This window comes from Megalops cyprinoides, chromosome 1, assembly GCF_013368585.1.
Source record: "Megalops cyprinoides isolate fMegCyp1 chromosome 1, fMegCyp1.pri, whole genome shotgun sequence".
NCBI lineage: Eukaryota > Metazoa > Chordata > Actinopteri > Elopiformes > Megalopidae > Megalops > Megalops cyprinoides.
Window position 1 is genome coordinate 16,149,171 of NC_050583.1, and position 23,703 is coordinate 16,172,873.

The window sequence follows — 23,703 nt, forward strand, 5'->3', positions numbered from 1 at the left end:
CCAATCTGGCTAAGGTTTTATTTGTTCAATCATACTGGAGCAGCATTCATTATGTGGAAACAATATTAATGACACTTACAATGAAAGACATTTCCAGCCATGTCTTTTTTCCCACTGGTGTACCATTTCTGACAAGTGCTGTCTGTGCATTGAAGTTAATTCTGTCAAGGAATCACAAGAAAAAAGAAGATATGCAATGGAAATGTATTCAAACATTACAAAAGTAATATCAAAGTTGTTAGTGTCTTGGGACTAAACTGAAACCTGTTTTCTTGCAATGTTTGCATTGCTAATTAAAACCAGTCTGCAACCCTCTGGCTGTAGTTGGACATAGCAAAGTGTAGAAGGTTGCAACATCTGCTGAAAAATTTAAAAAACAACCTTAATTTTTGTGCAGTGAGACAACTATAAACCATCGATTGGTTTAAAAAATATTTGTAGATCCTTCCTGTATTATATACACTATGTACTTGCACTACATTCTCAACAGGCAGTTGCTTGCTCTTTGTGTCAGCCCTAAATAAATCACGAACCTCCCTGGAGACATTGATTTTTTTTTCTTTGTTGTTTTTAAATTACTAAAAGCGAATGACATCCACTGAACCGCATCTTCCAGGAAAACTACCCGTGCAAAACATGCCACAGACCTCAGCTAAGCTTGCCTTATTTCTTTGAGGCACTACGCAAACATTGAGCTTGTATATTTAATTGACGGAATGAGATCATTTCAGATTACTAATCCAAATGAAATCATCCCTAATCGTGGTGGTCACACATTTTATCTGGGAATTTTATGCTTTCAGTTTACAGGACGTAGTGCATCCAGACGTGGAGAGCTTTTGTTAATAATTGGACAACTGGCAGCTGCCTTACCAGACCTTCCTCTGATTCCGTCAACTGAGACGAATTTCTCTCTCTCCTTATGGCAACTTTATTTCCTAAGTTACAGCTGACCCCAAAATGCTAACCCCTCTTGATGTAGACCAGGGGTGTCCAAACCTCTCCTGGAGGGCCACTTGTCCTGCATGTTTTAGATCTCTCCCTGCTCCAGCACAGCTGATTCAAATGATCAGTTTGTTATTCAGTAGCTTCAGGAGTTCGTTACGAATTGATCATTTGAATCAGCCGTGTTGGAGCAGGGAGAGATCTAAAACATGCAGGACAAGTGGCCCTCCAGGAGAGGTTTGGACACCCCTGATGTAGACCGCTAGATGCACTGTTCCTTCATGATAAAATGAAAGGTAGGTGGAGAGATTGATTGTTGATTGGAGCTGATTGTTTAGAACACACAAACACACCCCACTCCAATGTTTCAATATTTTGTCACTCAGACGTTATCCGTTTGAGTAAAAGTAGCTACACATCTTGTCTTCAACAGCAGATTATTCACTGCTTCACATGGTATTGTTCTCGGGGGGGGATACCATGTTGCCACTGGCTTTTACCTAATGTTTAACATTATCTATGGTTGTAGTCAAAGATTTGGGTGAGAGGTTATAAATGACTTAACAGGACCACAAGTCGAAGAGTTAAGTGACTGAATCATAGGCTATAACATCATTACATTAATTTAGCAGACACTCTTATCCAGAGTGACTTCCAGCGCAAAACAACAGAAGTGAGGGAGACCAATGCTACAAAATTGGGTGCTGAACATACAGCATCTGTACTTAAAGTAGTCCTCATTATCCGTTATGCCAGTACTCTCATTATGTCAAACAGGCAGCACTACCCATTTCAAGTCTCACTTATTTATTTTTTTTTTGTAAAGGAAGACATGATGCTTTAACCTCAAAGTTTCCAGACTGACCCCTCGAATTTAAAGAAACAAATTTTTTTTTTTTTAGAACATTATGTTCTTTCATTAAATTTGTCTTAAATTATCCCCTGAAGCAAACAAAACATGATCCCAGCAGACTACAGGACAGGACAAAGTTGGAAAAAGAGGACGTCACACTTGGTTGGCGGCTGAAACTCAGTCACATTTATTGATCATTCGGGAGCCGATTCCACATTGCTATCTAACCATTTTGTGTACAGTAGTGCTTTTTCCCATGGTCAACACATTGCTTCACTCTTACACCTCCGCAATGAGCTGACACAATCCACTCACACAGACTCATTCGAAGCCCGGCCAGTCACACCGGCCCTGGGTTTTAATAAAGGCAGTCATAAAGGGGACTTTGGAACCGAAGGGGTAGCACCTCCCACTCACACAGTAACACTGACAAGAGCCAAGTCGAGAAAAGGACCTATCTAATCATCTGACTGCTACGAACGAACACCTACTTGCAAGACGGGTGGGAGTAAAAACCTACCGGTTCGAAAAGGCCCCCTTTAGGAAGAGTGTTTAGAGTCCTCTTTTATCTCAGGACAAGACGACAACAGCATATTTTCTTCATTCCGAGTTTCCCCACTCTCACAAGCACCAATATTTCAGCTTTATGAAAAGAAAAGAAAAACACTAACAACTTAAAAAGTACATCTCCCTTTACTGCAACAAAAAAAAAAAAAAAAAAACGCACATCGCAATAAAAACAAAGCGTAAAAAAGTTAAAATCAAATTACAATAAAGAAGTTAAGATCACATTTTATAGCTAGCCATTAATAGAGGTAAATAACAATAATAGTCTTAGCCGTTGTACATGTAGTTTATATATATATATAGTCGGGGGGGGGGGGGGGGGTAGGAAGAGGGTCAGACAGTCAGGGGAATGTTGTTAATGCTGAAACAGACTTCAATAGCTTGAACATGGACCCTCCTGTTATTGCTTCACTTAACTGACAGTATGGACAGTCATACACAGAGCCCTACCTTCAAAAAAAAAAACCAGCGTGCCTGGTGCCCTGGCGGCTTACTGCCACGACACAGCGTCGAAACGGCGCTTTTGCCAGCCGCTGTGAGAGTACGCCACCAGGCCTGAGGCAGCTTGGTTCAGTTTCGCAGGGATCTGTTTATGTAAACAATGCACTGAGGCAAGACAGGAGCAAACAGACTCTTTGGCACATACTGAGTGAATGACAGCCATAATCCTGACGCTCTGGCGCGCAGCCGGTTGGTAGCAACACACTGGGACTCGAGTCCAGTAAATCTCAGGTGTCCGGTATAGGACTTCAGTAGTGTTGTATTACTTGCATGGACACAATGAAAGTTTAGGGAAATCTTTGAATCTGTTAAACCCATAAAAACCATCAGAAAAAGCCTCACTAGTTTTGCCCGTTTTCATTCAATATGGGTCAGAAAGCAGACATATTGTTTCCACATGCGGGCTGTCCGTTGACTGTTGTCTTGCGATCATACACACACAAACAGGCAAACACACACTGCCTCTGTGCCTTTGGTCACAGTGTGTTAAGGGGGCAATCCACTTTTGTCCCGGTTCTCCAACAGTAGCAATACATTCTATTCAGCTTCATATACTGAAAAAAGAAGTTAAAACACATTCAAATGTGCAATAAATTAACGACAGAAGACTGATATCTCATGTAGCGTATACGACAGAGGCAAACGGTGTCTGTTTAAGGAAACCAAGCCAGACTTGAGCCAGATCCCTTTCACAACAAGTGAAACGGCCTGGTCCCTCTAAAAACGTTCAATCCTTTGACCCCTCCTACTTCAGAAAGTTCACCTGTGCGCTTAAGTAACTAGCGGGACCCACCCTCGCAAGGTCCGAGTGCATCCTCCGAATGATGAAATGGGGCAGGACCACTGCAAGGCCTGTGTATGGTTGTGCTTGGCATTCCCTCTCTCTCTATCTCTTGTGCAGTGGAGCTATCTGTGTAGGGACATCAACACCCTAACAAGTTATCTTATTCGGAATAAATACGACTATACTGTATATACATGTTGATCGAGAAACCTCCAACGAAAGGAGACAATGGAGGCTCTTTCCTTCTTGTCACTTGAAATAAGACCGACCTTCTTAAACCACTGCGAGCAACTGTGCTGACAGCCTAAAAAAAGAGAGGGAGGCTTCCGCTTGCTCGGTCACACTAACAGACACGCCCATCTCTTTAGTGTCTACAGAGGAACGGGCACTCACTTCAGCAAGTTCTTTGGAGGAAATCTTTTCTTTTAAAAAAACACTTTTAAAACACTTTTAAAACAACTGACGAGTGGCAGAAAATACAAGAAAGGGTAAAGAGAGGATCTGGATGGGAGAATGAGAGAGGAAAGAAGAAGGAGGGAGAGATTCTCAGGGTGGGGGAGAGGGAAGGGGAGGGGGGGGTCTAGACGGCCTGTGCAGGAACGGGGACAGGGGCAGGTGTGGGAGTGGGGGTGGATGCCGGGGTGGGGGTGGGGGTGGGGGTCGGCGTCGAGGTCGACGTGGGGACGGGGGTGGGGGTGATCCCCGGAACGGGGGCCGGGTTGGGGACGGGCGCGTCCGCCGGGATGGGCGTCGAGGAGGGAACGGGCTTATTGAAGTTGAGATCCAGGATGTGCTGCTGCAGGTGTCTGACCCAGTCCTCCTGCACGGAGAGGGGGCCATGAAACTCCACCTCACAGAACCTGGGGGAGAGAGGACAGACGCTGTTAGTATCAATGCACTGCCACTGCACATTTATTCAATAAGCATCCCCTATTCATGGGTTTCTTCCATTAAATCCTCTCTTTAAATTGCTATGGCTCACCGGTTGCACTGCAGGGACCGAAACATGGGCAGATATGCAGTTACTACAGCATGTTTCAGAACAGACTACTGGTCCTCATGTTGACTGGCTGAAAAAAGCGTGCGTTTCTTCCAGCACTACCATCTTCCAATAAATCAAACTCATTCACCGGACAGACAGACCACATACAGTCACTGTATCTGTATGTAAAACCAGCTACACTGGAGTTTTCACGTACCCAACCGCAGGGCGAGTATGCATTACTCAACATTAAAACACCAAAGACATGAGTAAAGAGCTGAATATGAAGACATGAAAACAAGCCTCCTCTGACTCACCTGCACTTGAGAGAGTAGATTTTCCCCACCAGCTTGACCAGGGGGGTGGTGGGTGGCTTTGGCACGAGGGCAGGGATGGTGCCGGTACGAGGGGGCTGTGGGGGGCCTGTTTCCCTCTCCCCGCTCTCAGAGTGGGACAAGTGCTTGGGGGGGCGGCGCTCAAAGCCTGGAAAGAGACATGAAGACACCGTTAGTCATCGAGTCTATGCTCCTGTTCTGGGTGCTCACACCCAGCCTTTCTCCAGAAGTACATCTTGATTTCACTATAAAACTATTTTTATTTCAACTATAAAACAGATTGGCCTCCTACAAACGGTGTAAAAGATGGTGGTTGTAAACCAGATTGTGAAACAGCAACTACCTAAATGGTTTCATGGAGACCGATGCCTCATTTATTGTCTTTACGACATCTCTTATGACATACCCAATAACGTTTAACTCAGTAATACCTCTGTGCAAGTGCACCATTTTACATGCATCTACAGTACCAGTCAAAGGACTCACCTTATTAAGATAATGGGAAGCATGCAATCAAAGACATTCTGATCTAAAGACTTGCATTTAAATACTTGAAATCTGTTTGTTAGACAAATATAAATTAAATTGCGCAGTTTTGTGTATGAATTGCCTTCCAAAATAAATTTAATTTTAAAAAATATACTTGGGTACTTTGAAGAATCTAAAATATAAGGTAGTTTTGATTTGTTTAACACCTTTTTGATCACTGCATATTCTATTTTTGGTTTGATATCTTTACTATTACGCTACAATGTGGAAAATAGTAAAAATAAAGGAAACCGTTCTATGAGCACGGGTTGTCCAAACTTTTGACTGATGCTGTAAATACTAACACATTGCATATTGGTGTGTACGAGACACTGCCTTGTGCATGTGAGCGTGCGTGCGTCTGTGTGAGAGAGAGAGAGAGAGAGAGAGAGAGGGAGAGAGAGAGAGAGAGAGAGGGAGGGAGAGAGAGAGAGAGAGAGAGGGAGAGAGGGAGAGAGGGAGAGGGAGAGAGAGAGAGAGAGAGGGAGAGAGAGAGAGAGAGAGAGAGAGAGAGGGAGAGAGAGAGAGAGAGAGAGAGCCTCACCTCGGGGCGAGCGGACGTTGAGCTCGCTGCGGGCCACCTGGGAATGAGGCAGAGCAGATGCCTGGCGGGACGGGCCCTGCTGGAAGGAGGAGCTGGTCTCGGCTCGGCCCTGCGCCGCCCGGGACGTCCCCCACGTGCCCCCCGTGACCTCGCGGCCAGCCCGCCTACCGAGGGGCAGCCCCAGGGAGGGCCGCTGGGAGGACAGGGGCTTAGACACTCCAGGGGACATGTGGTCCGAATCAGATGGAGAGGGGGAGGAGCCACACTTCTGCAATGGAAAGAGGCAGCGGGTAAGGGGAGGCCAGAAAGACGCCTGTTCCAAATATAGCACAAATAAACATTGAGAAAATGAAGAACCGACAAAATTAAAGTAAATTCAATAACGAGAGGAAGCAGTCTGCCAATTAAAGGTACAGACAGACAAAAACTATTAAAGCCCCTAATAAAACCTGGCTTAATTCCTTAACGTGGCTTTCAGCAATAAGCTCTGGTGGCCCCTGCCGTCTCTTACCTTCTTGGGGAAGGGCCGGTCACCCTGCATGTAGCGCCGGTGCATCTCGGCCACCTTGTGCGGCTTGCTGCGCATCCAGGCACTCAGGGTCTCGATGGGGGAGCCGTTCACACACCACTCCGTCACGCCAAACTGCCGCAGGTGTGCCCGGGCGTGGCTGGCCAAAGCCTTCCTGTTCTCGAAGTAGAACCCACACAGCTCACAGCTGGCGTCCGACGCTGAGGGAGCAGGACAGGGGAGGAGAGGAGGATGATGGGAAGGGACAAGACCAGAGGGAGATGAACATTAGTCAGCTGTCAAACAGAGGAGAAAGGTCTGTTTAGTGGCACTGGGCAAGTGTCCATGCTGATACTGAAAGCTTGCACAGTTCAATCCCCATCCAGGTCTTTAAAATGTACTTTATGCCACTCTGCCTCTCAACTAAGCTTTATAGAGCTTCGGCAGGGCTCCCACTCCACTTAGTGAATAAAACTAATTATTTTAGAAACAGCCACAGCAAAAACAGAGAGGGAACTTCTAAGATAGTAAAACGTAAGACTTAGTTTCATCAGAGTGGTACATGAGCGTTCCTGTGCTGGCTCACCCGAGTGAGAGGCCCCATACTTGTCCGGAGAGGACTTCCCCTTGAAGGAGAAGTCCAGCGGCGGAGTCGAGAATGTCTTGGATGACGGCCTCTCCGAGGACTGCCCCTCGTCCGCCAGCGACCTCTTCCCCAGCGGAGACGTGCCCAGGAACGCGCTCCCCTTCCCGTTGAGCGGGGACACGGGGAGGGACAGCCCGCCCAGGCCCTGCTTCAGGAGGCGGGAGCCCGCGTGCAGCATGCTGACGGGGGACTTGCGGGAGAACTTGGAGGACAGGAAGCCGAGCTCCTCCCAGGAGGCGTTGCCACCCAAGCCGGGCTCCTTCTTCACCTGCCCCGCGGCGGTGGCGCCCTTCTTGCGCATCAGCTCCCGCAGGGTGTCGATGGGCGAGCCGTTGACCGACCACTCGGTGATGCCCAGTTGGCGCAGGTGAGAGCGGGCGTGACTCGACAGACCCTTGCGGTTCTCAAAGTACTCCCCGCAGAACTCGCAGCGGATGTCTCGAGTCGGCTCGGGCTCTGGACCTTTGGCTGCGCAGAGAACACATCAATATGTTAATTTAATCTCTTTTTCACAATTTAATTAAGCAAGACCAAAGACCTGTCAGAGTCAAAATACTAGGTGACCTTTAGAGAAACTACTATAAGTAAAACTTCACTCGGCAGACATATTTAACAGCTGCATTACTGACTGATATTCATTTATGTAAAATGTATATTTCAACTGCAATTTATGTTTTCTGACATGACACAATTCATTTCTTGCACTTCATCTCCAGTTAAACTACTGTAAGTTTTGTATATTTTGAATCATAAACAAGGACAAACCACAAGATAAAGTCATAGGGAAAGAGAAGCCCACTGCGAGCAGGAGAAAGTAAGGAGCTAACACGCAAGCAGACACATGGAGTCGGACCCTAAGCTTACAGGGACAGGAGCAGGAGCTGGCAGGAGCTGTATCAGACTCCCATGCTGTGGCCCACACTCACCCAGGTTGAGGGGGAGGACAGTGTCAGGCCAGCTTTGAGGGAGGGGCTCAGACGTGTAACTCCCGACGTTCCCCGCCCCCTCGGCGCCACCCGGCACGGCCAGCTCCACCTGGATGGGCTCGGGCTTCAGCTTGGCCGCCAGAGCCGCTGCCGACATGCCGCCCATCTTGCGGGCCGTAGGCTGGAGCGAGGGGAAGGGCAAACGCTTGAGGAGGCCGGGGGAGGTGGGGGAGCGGGGCGACCCTGGGGACGGAGGTGGCGATTTGAGGGGGCGGAGCGGCAGGGCGCAGGGAAGCCCGCGGCGGGTGATCAGCTCCCGCAGGGTGTCGATGGGCGAGCCGTTGACCGACCACTCGGTGATGCCCAGCTGGCGCAGGTGAGAGCGGGCGTGGCTCGACAGACCCTTGCGGTTCTCAAAGTACTCCCCGCAGAACTCGCAGCCAATCTCCTTCACCGGCTCGCCTGAGGGAGAGGGAAAGATACTGCGTATTACGCAAGGCCAATATCGCAGCAGACTGTGCTCAACTGAAACACTGCAACACAGTTTCACAATGTCTTCTGCAGCATGGCTTCTTACGGCATGGGCTGTACTGAGCTTTGGACTGGTTGTATACAGCTTGACTCACCTTTTCCCCACACTGATGCACTGGACCATTTTATTTTACTATGCAGCATAGTTTTTCCTGTTGGGGCACTGCTGCTGGACCCTTAGGCAAGGTACTTAACCCAAAATTCCCTCAGTCAAACATCCAGCTGTACAAATGGATAGCATAAATTTGTAGCCTATGTAAGTCACTCTGGATAAGAGCGCCTGCTAAATGACAATAATGTAATGCAATACTCTTTTGTCCTGTTTTAGTTCACACCTGCCATGCACAGACTTACCATGGGTGATGGGCGTCAACTCTCCACCACTCAAACGAAAGACCTGCAAGCTCGCCCTGTCGGCGGCGGAGGGCTTGTACCGTTTTCTGGGGGGAGACAGCGGAGACAGCGGAGAGGAGGGGCTGGATTTGGAGCCCGACCCGCCCCCCACCGAGACGGCCTTATACATTCCAGGGGACGGGGTGGAGACAGAAGGGCGTTTGGCGGAGGAAGAGGTGGAGGGTGGGGACAGGTTGGAAGAGACGCCACCGAGCTCTTCGGAATCTTCGGGCAGCAGCGAGCTGGCTCTGTGCTTAAAGTCATCCGTGTGGATCATCTGGTTGAGATAGTCAATGGGGGAGCCCTTGGTCTCAGCATCCACGACCCCAAAGTGGCGGAGGTGGGCACGGGCATGGCTGGAGAGGCCCTTACGCGTCTCGAACCAGGCGCCGCAAAGCTGGCACACAATGTCCTTACTGGCATCTACCTCCATCGCTAAAGAAGAGAGAGAATAACTAACTCAGTGTGTGATTTAAGTAAACAGACTGAAGTGTGGGGGGTGGGGCGTGTGTGTGTGGGCGATTTGGCAAGACTTGCCTTGCAATTAAGCAATCCTAACCTTCTAATGTATCTTGAGGATGCTTTACAAAGCAGAACAGAATTAAGTGTAATTAGCAAAATGCTAGAGAATTAACAAACATCAATGAAACAAAAGATGTCAATTTAGTACATAAACGACTAATTTTACACAATCCTGACAGACTTGTGGTAGAGCCAAAAATAAATGTACTGCTCTCCTTACATCAAATACCTGCCAGCATTCTGTTTACATTACAAAACACATCCATCTGCCAAGGAAAACAGTTACACCAACTGCAACACACAGAAAATGTGACTGAGTACAGCCACACACGCAGTGACAGCATAGGTCCCTGTCCCATACTTAGGTTGAGGGGGGCATCCGTCTCCTGCGGGGCCCAGAAAGGCTTGGTAGAGGCAGGGGGGGCACTGGAGGCAGAGGCAGAGGCAGCCTTCCCACTGCTGGGCTTGGAGTCCATGGAGCGGAGAGGAGAGGAGGCAGGCAGGAGGGAAGAGATGGGGGCCTTCCTCAGCAAAGGGGAGGTGGAGCGGGACTTGACCAGGGCGGAGGGTGAGGAAGAACGGCTGGAGGAGGCCGTCGCCTTAGTGGCAGTGGCGAGAGGGGACAGAGAGGCGGGCTTGCTCTCCAGGACAGCCACTTTGGATCCCACTTTGGCCCCAATGTCCTTCCGGGGGGTGGGCGAGCCCTGGTGCTGTTTCTTGGCTGTGGACGCGTGCGGCACCGCTGATGTGAAGTGGCCGTCCCTTTCCTTGATGAGCTGGTAGAGCAGGTCGATAGGGGCCCCGCTGCTCTCCGACACCCCGATGCCCAGCTGCCGAAGGTGCGAGCGGGCGTGGCTGGACAGGCCCCGCCTGGTCTCAAAGGGCGCCCCACACACTTCACACTGCAACAGGCTGGTGGCTGGGGGCAGGGAATCAGAATGAGAGACAAAGCAAGGGCAACAAAAAGAAAGAAAATCACCTAGAACTGAAAACACAGAAATGCAATCACATTACCATTACATCTATTCATTTGACAGATGCTTTCATCCAAAGGGACCCACAAGTAACGGAGAGTGCGACACAAGCAAAAGCCACATACAGAGTCACAGTATGAGAAGTGCCGCATGACCGAATACTTCCCTTTGCATGTAGCCTCGTCACAAAAAGTTTTACATCTGAAATGACTACACTTGGAAAAAGCTCAGATTTTAAAACAAAAAGCAAAATTCTTTCTGATTTCCACCCTAACTCTATCCTGTCTCATTTCCTAGCCTGTAACCCCCTCATGCCACCGCACACAACCCCACATCATAAGATCCCATTGCCACCCTACTACACACCTCATAGCCAATCCCAAACGTTTCCCTCTATCCTTCCTCTCTTCATTTCTCCTTCTGTTCAGATCTCCTGTTTCATTTTTTCACCTTCATTGACTCATTCTCTCCCCGTGCCCTTACACCCAGCACTTCCCTCTATTCTCCTCCTCTCCCACCCCACTCTCACCCTTGGCATCTGGCTCCTCCTTGGGTGTGGCAGTGTCTATATGTTTAGCTCCAGCGTCTGAGGGGACCACACTCCTCCTCCCAGAGCCTGGAGTCACACTCTCCACTGTGGGCATCTCGTCCTCCTCTACACCTGAAAAAAATGACACAATCATAAGTATGCCAAGAAGGAACAATTCCAAGTTGTAGGAATTAATATACCCATTCACTGGTAAATATTTTAATGTTTCATCAAACAATGTTTGTAAAATACTGTTTTTTCAGTTGCCATTATTTTTCAAGAGAAATAATGGCAACTGAAGGACCGATCTACACAACCATGGAGCAGTTCAGCCTACAGCACCTTGCGCGACTATGACACTTATTCATGTCTGAAGTATTCCAAACACAGCTATGACACAAAGCTACAATTACATTTACATTTATCTTAAATTACGTTAATACTGATAATCATAGCGAAACTATAGGTTACCGCTTATCACTATTTCGCCATACCAACACACAACGTTGTTTCTTACCATTACATTTCAAGAGTATACATCTTAATCAAACGTTTAGTTTTATCAGTACCTCCGCAGCGAGCTAACCACCTTCTTTCCAGAAACTGTATAGAAACGGCTCGCCTCGGTAAGTTCCAATTTAAATGTGCAACGTCAGCATGAAGTGCGAGTTTTTTTCAATAGTTAAGACTATTCCAATAACGTGCTTCACATACCATCTTACGAAAAGTGCAAATACTCTGAACGTAACCTGGCGAACATTCAAATTTAACGATCGGTTAGTTTCACTTTTATACCACATAACCACACTGAACAGCTATACTACACGACTTACAGCAGTGATGAGTAAGGAACTTCAAGATACCCCAAGTCATTTTTTTGATTAGAAAACCCAAGGGCTTCCCAGAAAAAAACCCAAATGGAAACTGCGCATCGTTACAAGCAGCAGTCTTAACAGATTAGCAAGATAACGCTAGATGGTTATGATGCATTGTACTTCAATTATTGATTCAATGCATCATTAAATGGGAGCGAAAGAGGACACTACTAACTGGTCCTGGTTAGCGCGCCTCCCTGCAAGAAGCCACGCATAGTTGCTAGCAAGCGAGCTAGCTAGCACTAGCTACCTTTGTGAATGACACCAAAAAGTGAATTTGGGATTTGGTTTTCATAACCTTACATTTGGCTCAGCAGTCTATGCGATATCTCGCGAGCCGCACAGATACCAGGCTCGTCATTTATATACAGCACTGACAGCGATTTGAAATGGCCTCATAGACGTAGCTACAATTCTGCTTTGATGGATAGCTAGCTTGCTAGATAGCTATTGTAATCCAGAAGATCGCTGGCTGTCTACCGATCGTGAGAGGTGTGATGATTGCCGGAGTCCCGGTGTCTTCATAAATATCACATACCGAGCTATCCACGGGGGATACATGGATTGACTCGTACTCACCGTTGATTAGCAGCACGGCACCGGAGTCTGGCCCGGCGGTACCAGATTGTTGTTCTGCTATTGTTTGTGTCTGCGGGGAGGTGGAAGCGGCCATTTTGCCGAGTCCACATGCATCGCTAAATTAAGGCGTGACCAATCGAGCTAAGGGCGTAGACGCTAGCTAACCGCTCGGCACAACTAATCGACACAAGACTGGGCTGAAGAAGCTTGAATGTTATTCTGATATAATATTCGCATCACATTTAAAACCCCATGCAGCTTTTCCATTTACATTCCTCTTACAGATGGCACCTCCTATTCAATATACCCAAAGCATAACCCAGTTCAGACTGCATGCTGATCAGTGAATCTGCACACAATATTTGCGTGCCATGAAATACGAAAACACTATAAAAAATATTAAAACATAAATAAAATATGGCCACTTTGAATACTCAATACAGCTCAATAGTTACTAGTGCCAGTCAATTACAAATCACTGTTGCCACACCTATGGCTTCCTGCAAAGCATTAAATTAAGCCACATTCATTTTGTGAAAATAAATACTGGCACTTTCTCCTCACTGCATTGGGTAATCACACACTAATCATTTGCCACAGAGATCACAGTTACACACCTCAGTGCTACCTTGCGAAGATCACACTGATCTAAAAACTTTGCATTTACTCTGAATCAGATGTTAAAGATTTGACTGTCCTGTTACCTGGTTTATGCGTGATACAAATCACGTATAAACACAAAGACACAAAAGCAACACCAAGTGGCTCTTCTATATTGTTTGGTACAATTTTGCCTCCCTTAAGCAACCTCTCTCCTCCAGTCTTTATTTTTTGAGGTTCTCATTTAGGTCACCAGCTTTTATAGGTTTACATGAGGATTCACATGTTGGGTACAAAGCTGAAAGTGTATGTCGCACATCCCAAAAATATCTCCTCTTACGATAAGCTGAACTTTACCCGATACTGCTGTGCTCAGCCACACACATCATTTCGTAGGCAACAGGAATAAAACCCTATCACTCACCTTGTGGTTGAGTGGTCAACAAAGCTGGAGGTTGCGGGGAGGATGGAAGAGATGCCAACGCACTATCCGCAGCCCCGCCCTGGCTCACCCCTGTGACCGCCAGCTCCTCGTCGTCCGTGTCAGGGTCCAGAGGGGGGCTGCTTGGGGGCGCTGTGGGAAGAACTAGGTCCGGGCGGCTGGAGAAGAGCTCCCGAAGGATGTTGATGGGCGACACGGTCACCTCCCAGTTAGTGATGCCGAAGTCCCGGAGGTGGGCGCGGGCGTGGCTGGACAGGCCTGCTCGGGTGTCGAAGCCTGCACTGCAGAACTCACAGTGCATCAGGCTGAAGGTGTCTGGGTCAAAGTTAGCTACTGGATAGAGAGGGGGAGGATTATTAAGATAGAGATATGCGGAATATTACCATTTCATCATATCTTCATTCTACAATTTCTCTTCTACTTCTTAACATAACTTTTTTTCTTGTACTGTGCATATATGAGGAAATGCATTTTAATCCTTTTCCTTCACATCACTTATTGATTAATCACCTTTTTACCACTTAGTACAGCTGAAATACCTTTTAATGGCTTTGAAAATCAATTTGATACAAACAGCTTTCTTCCCTCATGTCTGCTTTTCTACATTCCCTATTCTCCCAATTCCTACCTTTTTTCCTCTTTTTTTGGTAAGAGAATTTCCTCTCAATGGCATTGACTTCCTCCGGGGAGATGAAGTGGCGCACGTTGTAGCTGACTCCCACTCGGTTGAGGTGTCCCCTCACATGATTGGCCAGGCCAATGCCATTGTGAAAACGGTCAGGACAGTACGGACACTTCCTCTCGATGTTCTTCAGCAATCCCACCTCCTCCCCAACTGCGTCGTCTGGTAGGAAAAGATTCTCTTCGTCATCTTTGTCGTCCATATCTTCATCATTATGCTCCTCGTTCTCTTCTTCGTCGTCTTCTTCTTCTACCTTTTCTACCACAGAGCAGCCCAAGTTGTCCAGGAAAGTGGAGAAGTCGCCTGAAGAGATATGCAAGAATGGTTACAAGTCACTACCATGAGATTGTTATTTTTCCATACAGTTATCTCACTGTTCTAAACAAAAATAATGAAGGACTCAGTGGTGGAAGGCAATGGGAATGGCAGACAAAAACACAATACAATATACTCTGATACACAGACATTAAAAACATATATATTAGACATAAAAAATATGAAATATCTAAGAAAATGTTATATGTTGAACCTTTTTACAAGGGGACAAGGAGGAAATGTACTGGTGTGTAATGCGTAACTGCCCTGTCACATTAACGTCATGAAACGCCATGACCTTAACTGCCACTCACCCGATGCCCTGACACTTTCCCCAAGGCCGGGAACTGAGGAGGGAGTTCTGGGACTGAAGTGGAAGGGCTCAATGAGGACCAGGGGCAGCATGTGTCTGAGCTGGCTTTGCTGCCCCTCTGACAGCCCCAGGCTCTCCGAAGCCCCGCGAAGGCTGTCTGAGAAACTGCGCTTCAGCTGCAAGGCCAGGGCAGGCACCTCCACTGAGTCTGCTGAGAAGGCAAGGGCAACTCGGGTCAGTCACAGGGGACGTTTCTCAGGGCCTCCAGGTCAGCCGTATACATACAGTACAGCTGGACTCATGGAACCCAAACGTTTCGTGCCAAATCATCTCTGGTTATTCCGTTTGTTGAGTGACAGCAATAAAAGATGACTACAGATAAGTGGTGCAAGCAATGTGGAGTTGACATTGGGGACCCCAGAAGGACCGAAAGGAGTAGAGTGCTGCTCTTTTACCCTCAAAAAAGGTACTTAAACCAAATTGCTTCTGTTTTATTCTGTTAAATGTACAAAGAAGGGGTTGAGTATACAATATACTTCACTGTAAATAAGGGCTCAACGGAAAATTCAATTATATTTATTTTTTATAGTTTGGTTACCTACAGAATTTGATTTGCCGTTATCTGTTATGCATTAGAAGTCATTAAAATGTGCTAAACAAAAAAAAAACTACAGACACACATGCTGCAATGCACACAACAGGGAGCTAAAACATTGTGCATACCAACTGAAGAAAACAGAACACATTTATTTAACTTCAAAATTACAGTACACCGTACTACAAATATTATGATCTCGCATGCATTCACATCTGGAACATTCAATAATATTCAGAATGTGTGTGGAATATTATTGGTCATGGAAATGCACTGATTTATGGTCATGAGCTGAGAACGTTCATTCACAGCAGCATAAAGACATTGTGCAACTCCTCAGAAGAAATGCAACCACCCTGTGCTGAATTTTTTAATCACACTTAATCTGCAGTAATGTATCTGCTTGGCTGCATTCGATACTTGGACGATCAACAGCCGTGACCTCAGTTTCCTCAATGAAGAGGACATCACTCTTCTGCAGTGGGTCTCACCTGGGGTCCATTGTCTGCTGGCGTGAGGCTCTGACCTCACTGCAGCGGGGCTCTGCTGTTGGTTCTGCTGGGTGACCTGGTCTGTGTTTTGGTCCTGGTCCTCTGTGTTTCCCGTTTCTGAAGGCTGCGATTCGGACCTGGTTAAAGGCAGTGTCAAAGCCGCCCCTTCCCTCCCTCCTCTCCCTGCCCTCCGATTTCCAATGCTCTTGAACGCCACATCCCTGCGGCGAGGTCCCACACTTAGGCTCACAGACGCAGGCGGGGATGGCTGGGGGCGGGGAGAGTAGGGACCTCCTTTGGTGGCGGTGCCCACTTTCAGGCTAACCTTGCCGATCCCCGGCCTTCCTCGGACTGACAGGGGCCCAGTGAGCGCCTGCGCGACCAGCCGGGAGTGGGACTCCTCATCGGGGCGTTGCGGTAGGAGAGCCGGGTTGAGGAAATCGCGACTGGTCCCAGGGCAGCCCTCCTCCTGTAGCCCCTCATCCCAGGCTGCGGGCCAGGAGGGGTGGGAGAGGCGCAGGTGTTCCCTCAGAACAGTCTGGCTGGACGCCCGAAAGCTGCAGAGCTCGCAGTGCAGAAGCGAGGCCAGGCCCGTGGGGCTGGAGGAGGAGGAGCGGTAGAGGCCCACGGGGCCGAGAGGCGACTGCAGGCCCTTTCCCCTGGAGCGCTGGCTGTTGCGCTCTTTGATGTGCATCTTGGCGTGCTCCACGTACACCCGCGAGGAGTCCGTGCCGAAGTTGCACTTGGGGCAGCGGAGCCGGGGGGGAGGAGCCGCGGCCGCGCCGCTCGTCTCCGTCGCCGCCCCCAGCTCCCCCGCTCCCTTCCCGTCCGCGTTCAGCTTGTTCAGCTCCGCCAGGATCTTCTGCCGGGACTCCTGGTGCTGCCTGCGGTGGTCGGCCAGCGCCGCCCGGGTCTCGAGCTCCCAACCGCACTCGGCGCACTGGAACCTCCCCGCCTTGCCTCCATCGCGCCTGCCCTCCCCCTCGCTGCACCTCCTCTGCCCCGCGTTCTGCCAGTGCTGATGCATGTGCTCCCGCAGGTGGACTTGCTTTTTGAAGTATATGCTACATTCCACGCACGTGAACACCTCTTGATGGGCCGCTTCCTCGTCCACCGCTCTCTCCCTCTCCACTTCCTCTGCCAGGCCCTGGCCCACACTGTCATTCTCTTCCTCATCTCTGAACTCGAAGACCCCGCCCCCCACTTCTGGCAGCGCCCCCTCCCTTGCCCCCAGGGGGCTGCCCTTCAAGCCCCTCCCCGTCGTCAGTGGTGTGCCCTGCGTGGAGCCCAGGCCGGAGAAGGGCTTCAGCAGAGCTCTCTTCCTCTTCCTACGCTGGGTGAAGGTGCAGTGTGCCCAGGGCGCCGGAGGGGGGCTTTCGGGATCCGAGTCCCCGGGGAAGGTGTACACATCCAGCACCTTCCCCTCTTCCTTCCCCTTCTGCCTGTCCCTCTCCCCCTCTCCCTTTGGGCGTCCATCCTTTGGTTTCGCTTCTGACAACAACGGCTCAGCAGACACCTTCTCTGCTAACTCTCCGTCACCATGGTCTTCAGCTGGAGAGGAAAAGAAGTGAAGAACAGCTATATTATACCGACAAAGACAACAATCCTACCGCACGACCGATGAGAATCTGAGGTTGACGACAAAATAATTTCCACCATCGAAGCGTACGTGCATTGACACTAAGCCCGTTAACAGCACGTCAGTAATCCTCCTCATACTCACAGTCTGGTGAGCTGGGCTCTGCTGTCTTTGGCTGATCTCTTTGTGTGCTGGCCCCGCCTTGGTCCCGCCCATCCGCAGGGCTAGGTGGGTCACTTTCAGGGTTTAAGTGCTGTAGTTTGTCAGGTGCTTTGTCACCCTCACTGTCCGCTCTGAAGGGAAAAGGGGAAAAAAAAAGGCAGCGTGAGACTTGAGCGGTGACAGAAAGGTTGCAACACAGATAACTAAACAGGTCACACATTGCTGATTTGGACATCGATAGTAGGACAGATGGAGACGTGAGCTGAACAGGTTATACATGTGGCTCTAATTGTCTCGTTGGTCGATCTGACTTAAAATGGCCTCTATCTCCCCTTATCTGTGTGTTTCGCTCTCTTCCACTTTATCTCCCTCATCCCCTGTCAATCTTTGTGTCCTGTGCGTTTCTGCCCGTCTCTCTCTCCTGATCTCACTCTTGCAGCATGCTTTTGGCTGTCTCTCTCTCTCCTCGGTCTCTGTACAGCTACGACCTGCACGCCCTCCCTGTGCATCCTGACCTCAGCTCCCTGTCCCCTCTGTCTCACCTTTCTTGCCTGTGTCCCAAGGCAGGGGATCCTGGGCTGTGAGCTGCCAGACCGTGAGGGTTAGAAAAGTGCTGTAGCTCCTCCTCTGACACACGACAGCAAAGACAACAACAACATCAACAGCAATATCCACAACCATGTACAAACAACTCACAGGTAAAATTCACCGCAAAAAGAACAGGAGTCACGTAAATATTACAGGACACTCTTCCAACTGAGCACTGCCTGAATAACTTGGGATGAATTGCGACTTTCTGGTAGCGAGTACATTAACAGCAAATTTTGAGCACGAGTATTGACAGGTCACTTGCAGATGACACGCACTATAAACATATAGTCACACTGGCAGTGGAGGTGTCGGCCCATTTTACTTCTGGTACTGGATAATCTTTCTGAGATGGCCACTTATTCTCAGCTTCTTTCCAAATTAAAGGCACTGAGGCTAATTTTAAACAACTGGACAACGAAATAATACAGAATTCAGTATTTTCATGCTTACTCCAGATATTGTAAGATTTCAATTTTAGTTTTTGTTCTCCACAACTCAAACGGTATGTCGTATTTGTCGCAATGTGTTACATCAGAGTACCAAGGCACACTTGTTCAGTCAGCATAGTTTACAAAGGCCTCAGAAACCTTTCAAGAACTATGATCAGCCATGGTAACTTGGTAGTTGTTTTATTCTTGTTAGCTAAAGCAGACTGAGCAGCCTATAATTCAAAACAAATGTTCCTATTGGCATTTGATTTTTTAAAAAGTTTTCCCCTTCATGAAACTCAGTTTTGGAATTGCCAGTTTTGCTTTAAGTTCATGTCACCATGACAACCTCTGTATTCGCGCAGGAGCTCTGAGGCGAGACAATCGCAATTCTCCGACACACTCGCATGCAGCCAGCAGCTATTTTTCGCACTGTAAGTCACACAGTGTACCATGGTTAAGTGACGCTCATTGGAGCGTAGGTGCTTCTCCACTGATGTCATCTGAGCAACTTGCAGGCGCCTGACAAATTGCATGGTGTCTGAGAGAAGTGAGACAAGGAAACCCTGGCCAACCTCCCTGGAATGAGGCCAATGTGTTCAGCCACTCTGGGCTTCCGGTCAGTGTCAACAGATGACATAGCTGCATTGGATCCCGGGCCACAGAGCTCAGCCTGGACTCAAGGCGAGCACCTCTCCCACTGAGCCCCTCAATTTGCATTTTAGAAGTGGGGAAACCCGCTCCCATATTAAAACGATACCCGAGTCAAATATGAATTTTTGTAAAGGTATCTAGCAGTATTTTCAAATACAAGATATTTGATTTCAGGGATGCTTTTGAACTTTTACACAAAAACAATCGGGACATTTACATAGCTGTGTTCTTGGAAAACAGGATGTAGGTTTTAGTCACACAAACAATCATAGTCCGCGAGTCACTGCAGAGCCATGATAGCCGTGTTGCACCTCAAGAACATGACGGGTTCCAAACAGACTGAGAGTGAGCAAGGTCAGTCATTACTCTGTGAGAGCTGCCTACTGCAATCAGAACTTCGTGAAAGATATATGTAAAATAATCTCATTTATTTGGCAGCTAACTCTCAAGACTCTGAAATGTAACTGGTAGGCATTTGAGAAGTATTTAATAAAAATACCTGAAATTGAGGCATTTGAGACATATTTACACATGTATTTGAAATGTCTGAAATGTCTTTTTTCAATGAATTCTTTCAATATTTCAAATGAAAAACACTTTTTTAAGTATTCTGGTGCTTCAAATGCATCTAAGAAAATCCAAAACAAATACTGAAATCTTACTCAGGTCTGACTAAACCCAAAACTACCTTCCCAGCATATACATTCTTAATGCATTTGACTTAGCCCTGGTGAAAGTCAGTGATCAACCAATATCAAGTAAATTAGTTACCTCATGCAGGGAAATATTTAAAATGTCACTGTTTACATGAAGTCATATCAAATTTGAAATTAAAATTTTTTATAATGATAAAAATCTGGTGTATAATTTAATTCATAAGAAAGCCATTTGAAGCAAGTTAACTATCATTTGTACAGTACATCTAGAAATCACTTTTGTAGTAAAATTACAATAGGATTGTACATTTTAAATGCACATGACATCCCACCATAAGAATTTAGTCAGGCCATACATCAGACCTTGTGTGGGGCAGATGCAGCTGCAATACTCATTGACTGAAGCATTCCTTTTGTGAACTTATGTTCTTTGGAGTACGAACTGTACCAATTTTCTTTATTGCTTGCATTCCAAATTGTGATAACAGACACTAGAGGGCGCTATACATGTAAATTGGCCAACTGCACCAAAACTTCATGAGCTTCATAGTTGTAGCGTATTTGGTTGCACTACACCAAGGACTGCTATGGTAACATTATAAAGAGTAAGTTCTCTCAAAAAGAGATAGGAAGGAGAAATGATCACCATCTAGTGTCTCTTTCTCTGAGTCCGAGTCCCAGGCCAGGGAGGAGGGAAAGGCTGAGGGCCGAGGGCTCCTCTGTGCGGCCCCCCCTGTTTCTGTCCTGGACGAGGAGTCCCCTCTCCCCTCCCCATTTCCATCCCAGGGGCCCCCAGTGTCTGTGTGCTCCCCCCTCACCAATGGAGAACAGGAGGTCTGTGAAGGACAACACACAGGAGACTTCACACCTGACAGTGAACAAATACGGTCATTGGAGTCAGAATGTCTCTGAGCTGAAAAAGAGCAATCGTGTCCAAAGTAATCTTATGTGTATGTTATGAAGGACAGAACTCAAGACAGCTTTCTCACTGTGCCCCCCTCCTCTCCCCCCTCACCTGTAAGGTGCTATCGTGGAGGGTAGGTGACACTGGGTTCTGGGGAGAGGATGAAAGTGGGTCCACAGGGACTGTCACTAGGTTGGGGGGATTCCAGGGCGAGGAGGAGCTCTCTCCTGGCTCCATGGTCCCCTAAGGCCGTAGTCCACCAACCCGCTCCTGTCTTCGTTGTCTACATATCAAATGAGCCCTCAGCCACTGAGCAGACACACAAACATAAAAGTTATACCTACATCCCACTGTACATTGCTGTTTGTTTTTATTCTCTCTTCTTTTGTAAAGTTCCTCCACACAAAAAGACTATTGACATACCTCAACAGCCCTCTTCCATTAAAATGGTTATGTCATGGTTTGTAAAAATGCTTTTGCTAATTGTGTGGGATTTTTTTTGGCAGAACTAATTCCTGTAGAACAGGTAATCCTGTTGCCACTAGACATGCCTTTTATTATACTTCAATCAGATGTCAAATCAACATTACAAGGCTGTGATTTGTGAAAGTCCCTTCCCTTCCCTCTGCTACCTTCATCAAAACTCACTGCCAGTGATGGTTTCATTTTAAAGTGTTAAGCAGAGATTTGTTTGCTATGCCCACATTCCTCAGATATCCCTGACAACTATACCTTGGACCAAGAGGTTCGGCAATCATTTTATCGTAAGGTATGTAGCTTTTAGCCTTGCTCAAGATTACCATATATACACTGAAGGGCTAATGATTGCAGTATTGCCATAAAAATATAGTCAGTATTTTTTCAGTATTTCTAAATCAACTTAACTACCATAATAACTACATTTCAAAACAAGCTGCAACTAATTCAAATGACAGGGTACACCACCATGATCACAATGGCAATTTTGTACAGCTCCAAAATCCGTTATCATACAGAACACGGAGCTGCACACCCTACTGTTTCGATTATTGGAGGCATGACACCAGGCTCTCTAGGGGCGTAGACTGATACCCAAGTATTGATGGTGCGCATCTACAACCGACGGATGAGTGACCTTCTGAATTCCATACTTAAGAGGGAGTCCCCAACCCCCCACCCTACCCATGTTTTAAAAACAGATATTATTATGTGGAAGAATGTGACGGGCTCCTAAGTGCGATCACTGTACCAATCACTACAAATCGACTGGCAAGGCGCCGACTCCTGTATTAAAAATATATAATGGGTCACCCTCTCTTTTTCAACTGTATGTGCTTGTAACGATTAGAAAATCTATGCATTGAGGGGAAAAAACGTGACCACCAGACCAGAAAAACACAAGATGCACATGTCCAGACTGCATGTGATGAAAGCAAAGGCAGCAAGACGGAATAAATATTATCTAGCGAGCAACTGTAGCAAGCTAGCTTCGTAACACGGCTGGTTAGCTAGAGCTACCTAGCTAGCTGTATTCAGCAGACACAGCGTTGCACAGTGCATTTGATCACGATTCCCAAAGCGTGCCAGTTAGCTCAAAGCTATGCAAATATAGAGTTTCTTGGTGTAGATGATGCTTATAAGTTAGTTAACGTCCAAAGCGCTCCTTGCTGACGGTGTTGTCAAAGTACTCACGGAGAATGGCCTGGCTTGCCTGCCGTTCGAGGTGAGCTCCTGGGCCGTTTAGGCGCCGTGCTGCATGCTTTTACTGGTGTGTATGTTTGTTTATGTCAGTACGTGTGTATGTGCGGTGACTTGTTCCGCGTGTGTCGCTGTTTTTAAGCTGTCACACCGGGGTGCTTTCTTTTTCGCACGCTCTTCGCAGAGCCGAGACGCACGACTCCATTGCTTTCCACTGCAGCCAGGGCAGGCCACGGCGAGCTACGTGACATCAGGAGGCGACAGAGGAGGGTTACTTAGTGTGCGGGCCAGCTGTGTCTGCCATGTTGAGTGTGGCAAAGAAAAAACTTGAGAGTAGCAACCCCTTCCCACCACAGGTTTTCGAAAGACGGCGTCATGCCTCCCTGCAGCGTGACCGTATTACAAGTATTTTGTTCAAGGACCAGACAAGCAGACGAACACACCATCCACGGAGTCACATCCCGTTCTAACGGGCAGTTTACGCTGTACTACTATTAGACGCACTATTTGCCCGTTGGCTGCCTATTTCTAGTTTTAAGTCAGTGTCTTTGAACTTTTCCATCATCGTATGTTCGCTTGCTATTTTGTTGCCTTTTTTTCCTGTTAATTTACAATTTTCTGACATGGAGTGCAATGAAAACTTTTACCCACCTGCTCATACAAACTAAATATTGCTGTACTAGAAACTGAGTGAATAAGCAAAATGTTACAGATTTCATCTTTGAGAAAGGTACCTGTATCAATAGTTTAACAGCAATAGATTAGATATCTATAATAATAGATTTTTAGCAACAATTACCAAAGTTTAGATAAGACAGTAGTATCAGAATTAGGTCTAATGTCCATTTGTGGGTGGGTACTGGTGTTACTTCCGGGTTCAACCAGTGACTGTCTGCCCATGTTTACAAAGCGCCCTTGGGGCCTTTCCACCCTAAATTTGGCATGGAGCAAGGTGGCTTGGTTCTGCTCTTTTCCTTTCACAGTTTACACGTGTAAGAAGTATGGTTGTTAACTTGGTTACTTTTTGGGGTTTGCGTTCATGTTTCCCATTGGTCATGTTGATTTCACAACGCTCTGATTGGGATTTCATCT

General features: G+C 47.4%; 1 protein-coding gene across 1 annotated transcript; it reads right to left on the minus strand.

The window, feature by feature from the left end:
- Positions 1-4,230: 4,230 nt before the first annotated feature.
- LOC118775946 (protein Wiz-like) lies at positions 4,231-22,624 on the minus strand. Its single transcript, XM_036525966.1, has 19 exons — positions 22,606-22,624; positions 21,046-21,217; positions 20,677-20,866; positions 18,244-18,328; positions 17,684-17,832; positions 15,961-17,511; positions 14,876-15,085; positions 14,193-14,549; positions 13,547-13,897; positions 11,069-11,200; positions 9,927-10,484; positions 9,005-9,478; positions 8,120-8,581; positions 7,134-7,661; positions 6,551-6,768; positions 6,040-6,307; positions 4,950-5,115; positions 4,336-4,510; positions 4,231-4,239 (listed from the first exon to the last, which is right to left on the minus strand). The coding sequence occupies exons 2-19, from the start codon at positions 21,169-21,171 to the stop codon at positions 4,231-4,233; spliced, it is 6,009 nt and encodes a 2,002-aa protein (XP_036381859.1). The 5' UTR covers positions 21,172-21,217; positions 22,606-22,624.
- Between the last annotated feature and the right edge of the window lie 1,079 nt (positions 22,625-23,703).

Excerpts from the sequence above, each read along its gene's own strand:
- LOC118775946 (XM_036525966.1), bottom strand. The coding sequence starts at position 21,171 with ATGGAGCCAGGAGAGAGCTCCTCCTCGCCCTGGAATCCCCCCAACCTA. Across the intron at positions 8,582-9,004 it reads GTTGACGCCCATCACCCATG|GCGAGCCGGTGAAGGAGATT; the intron begins GTAAGTCTGTGC and ends CCTCTCCCTCAG. Across the intron at positions 7,662-8,119 it reads TGTCCTCCCCCTCAACCTGG|CCAAAGGTCCAGAGCCCGAG; the intron begins GTGAGTGTGGGC and ends TTCTCTGCGCAG.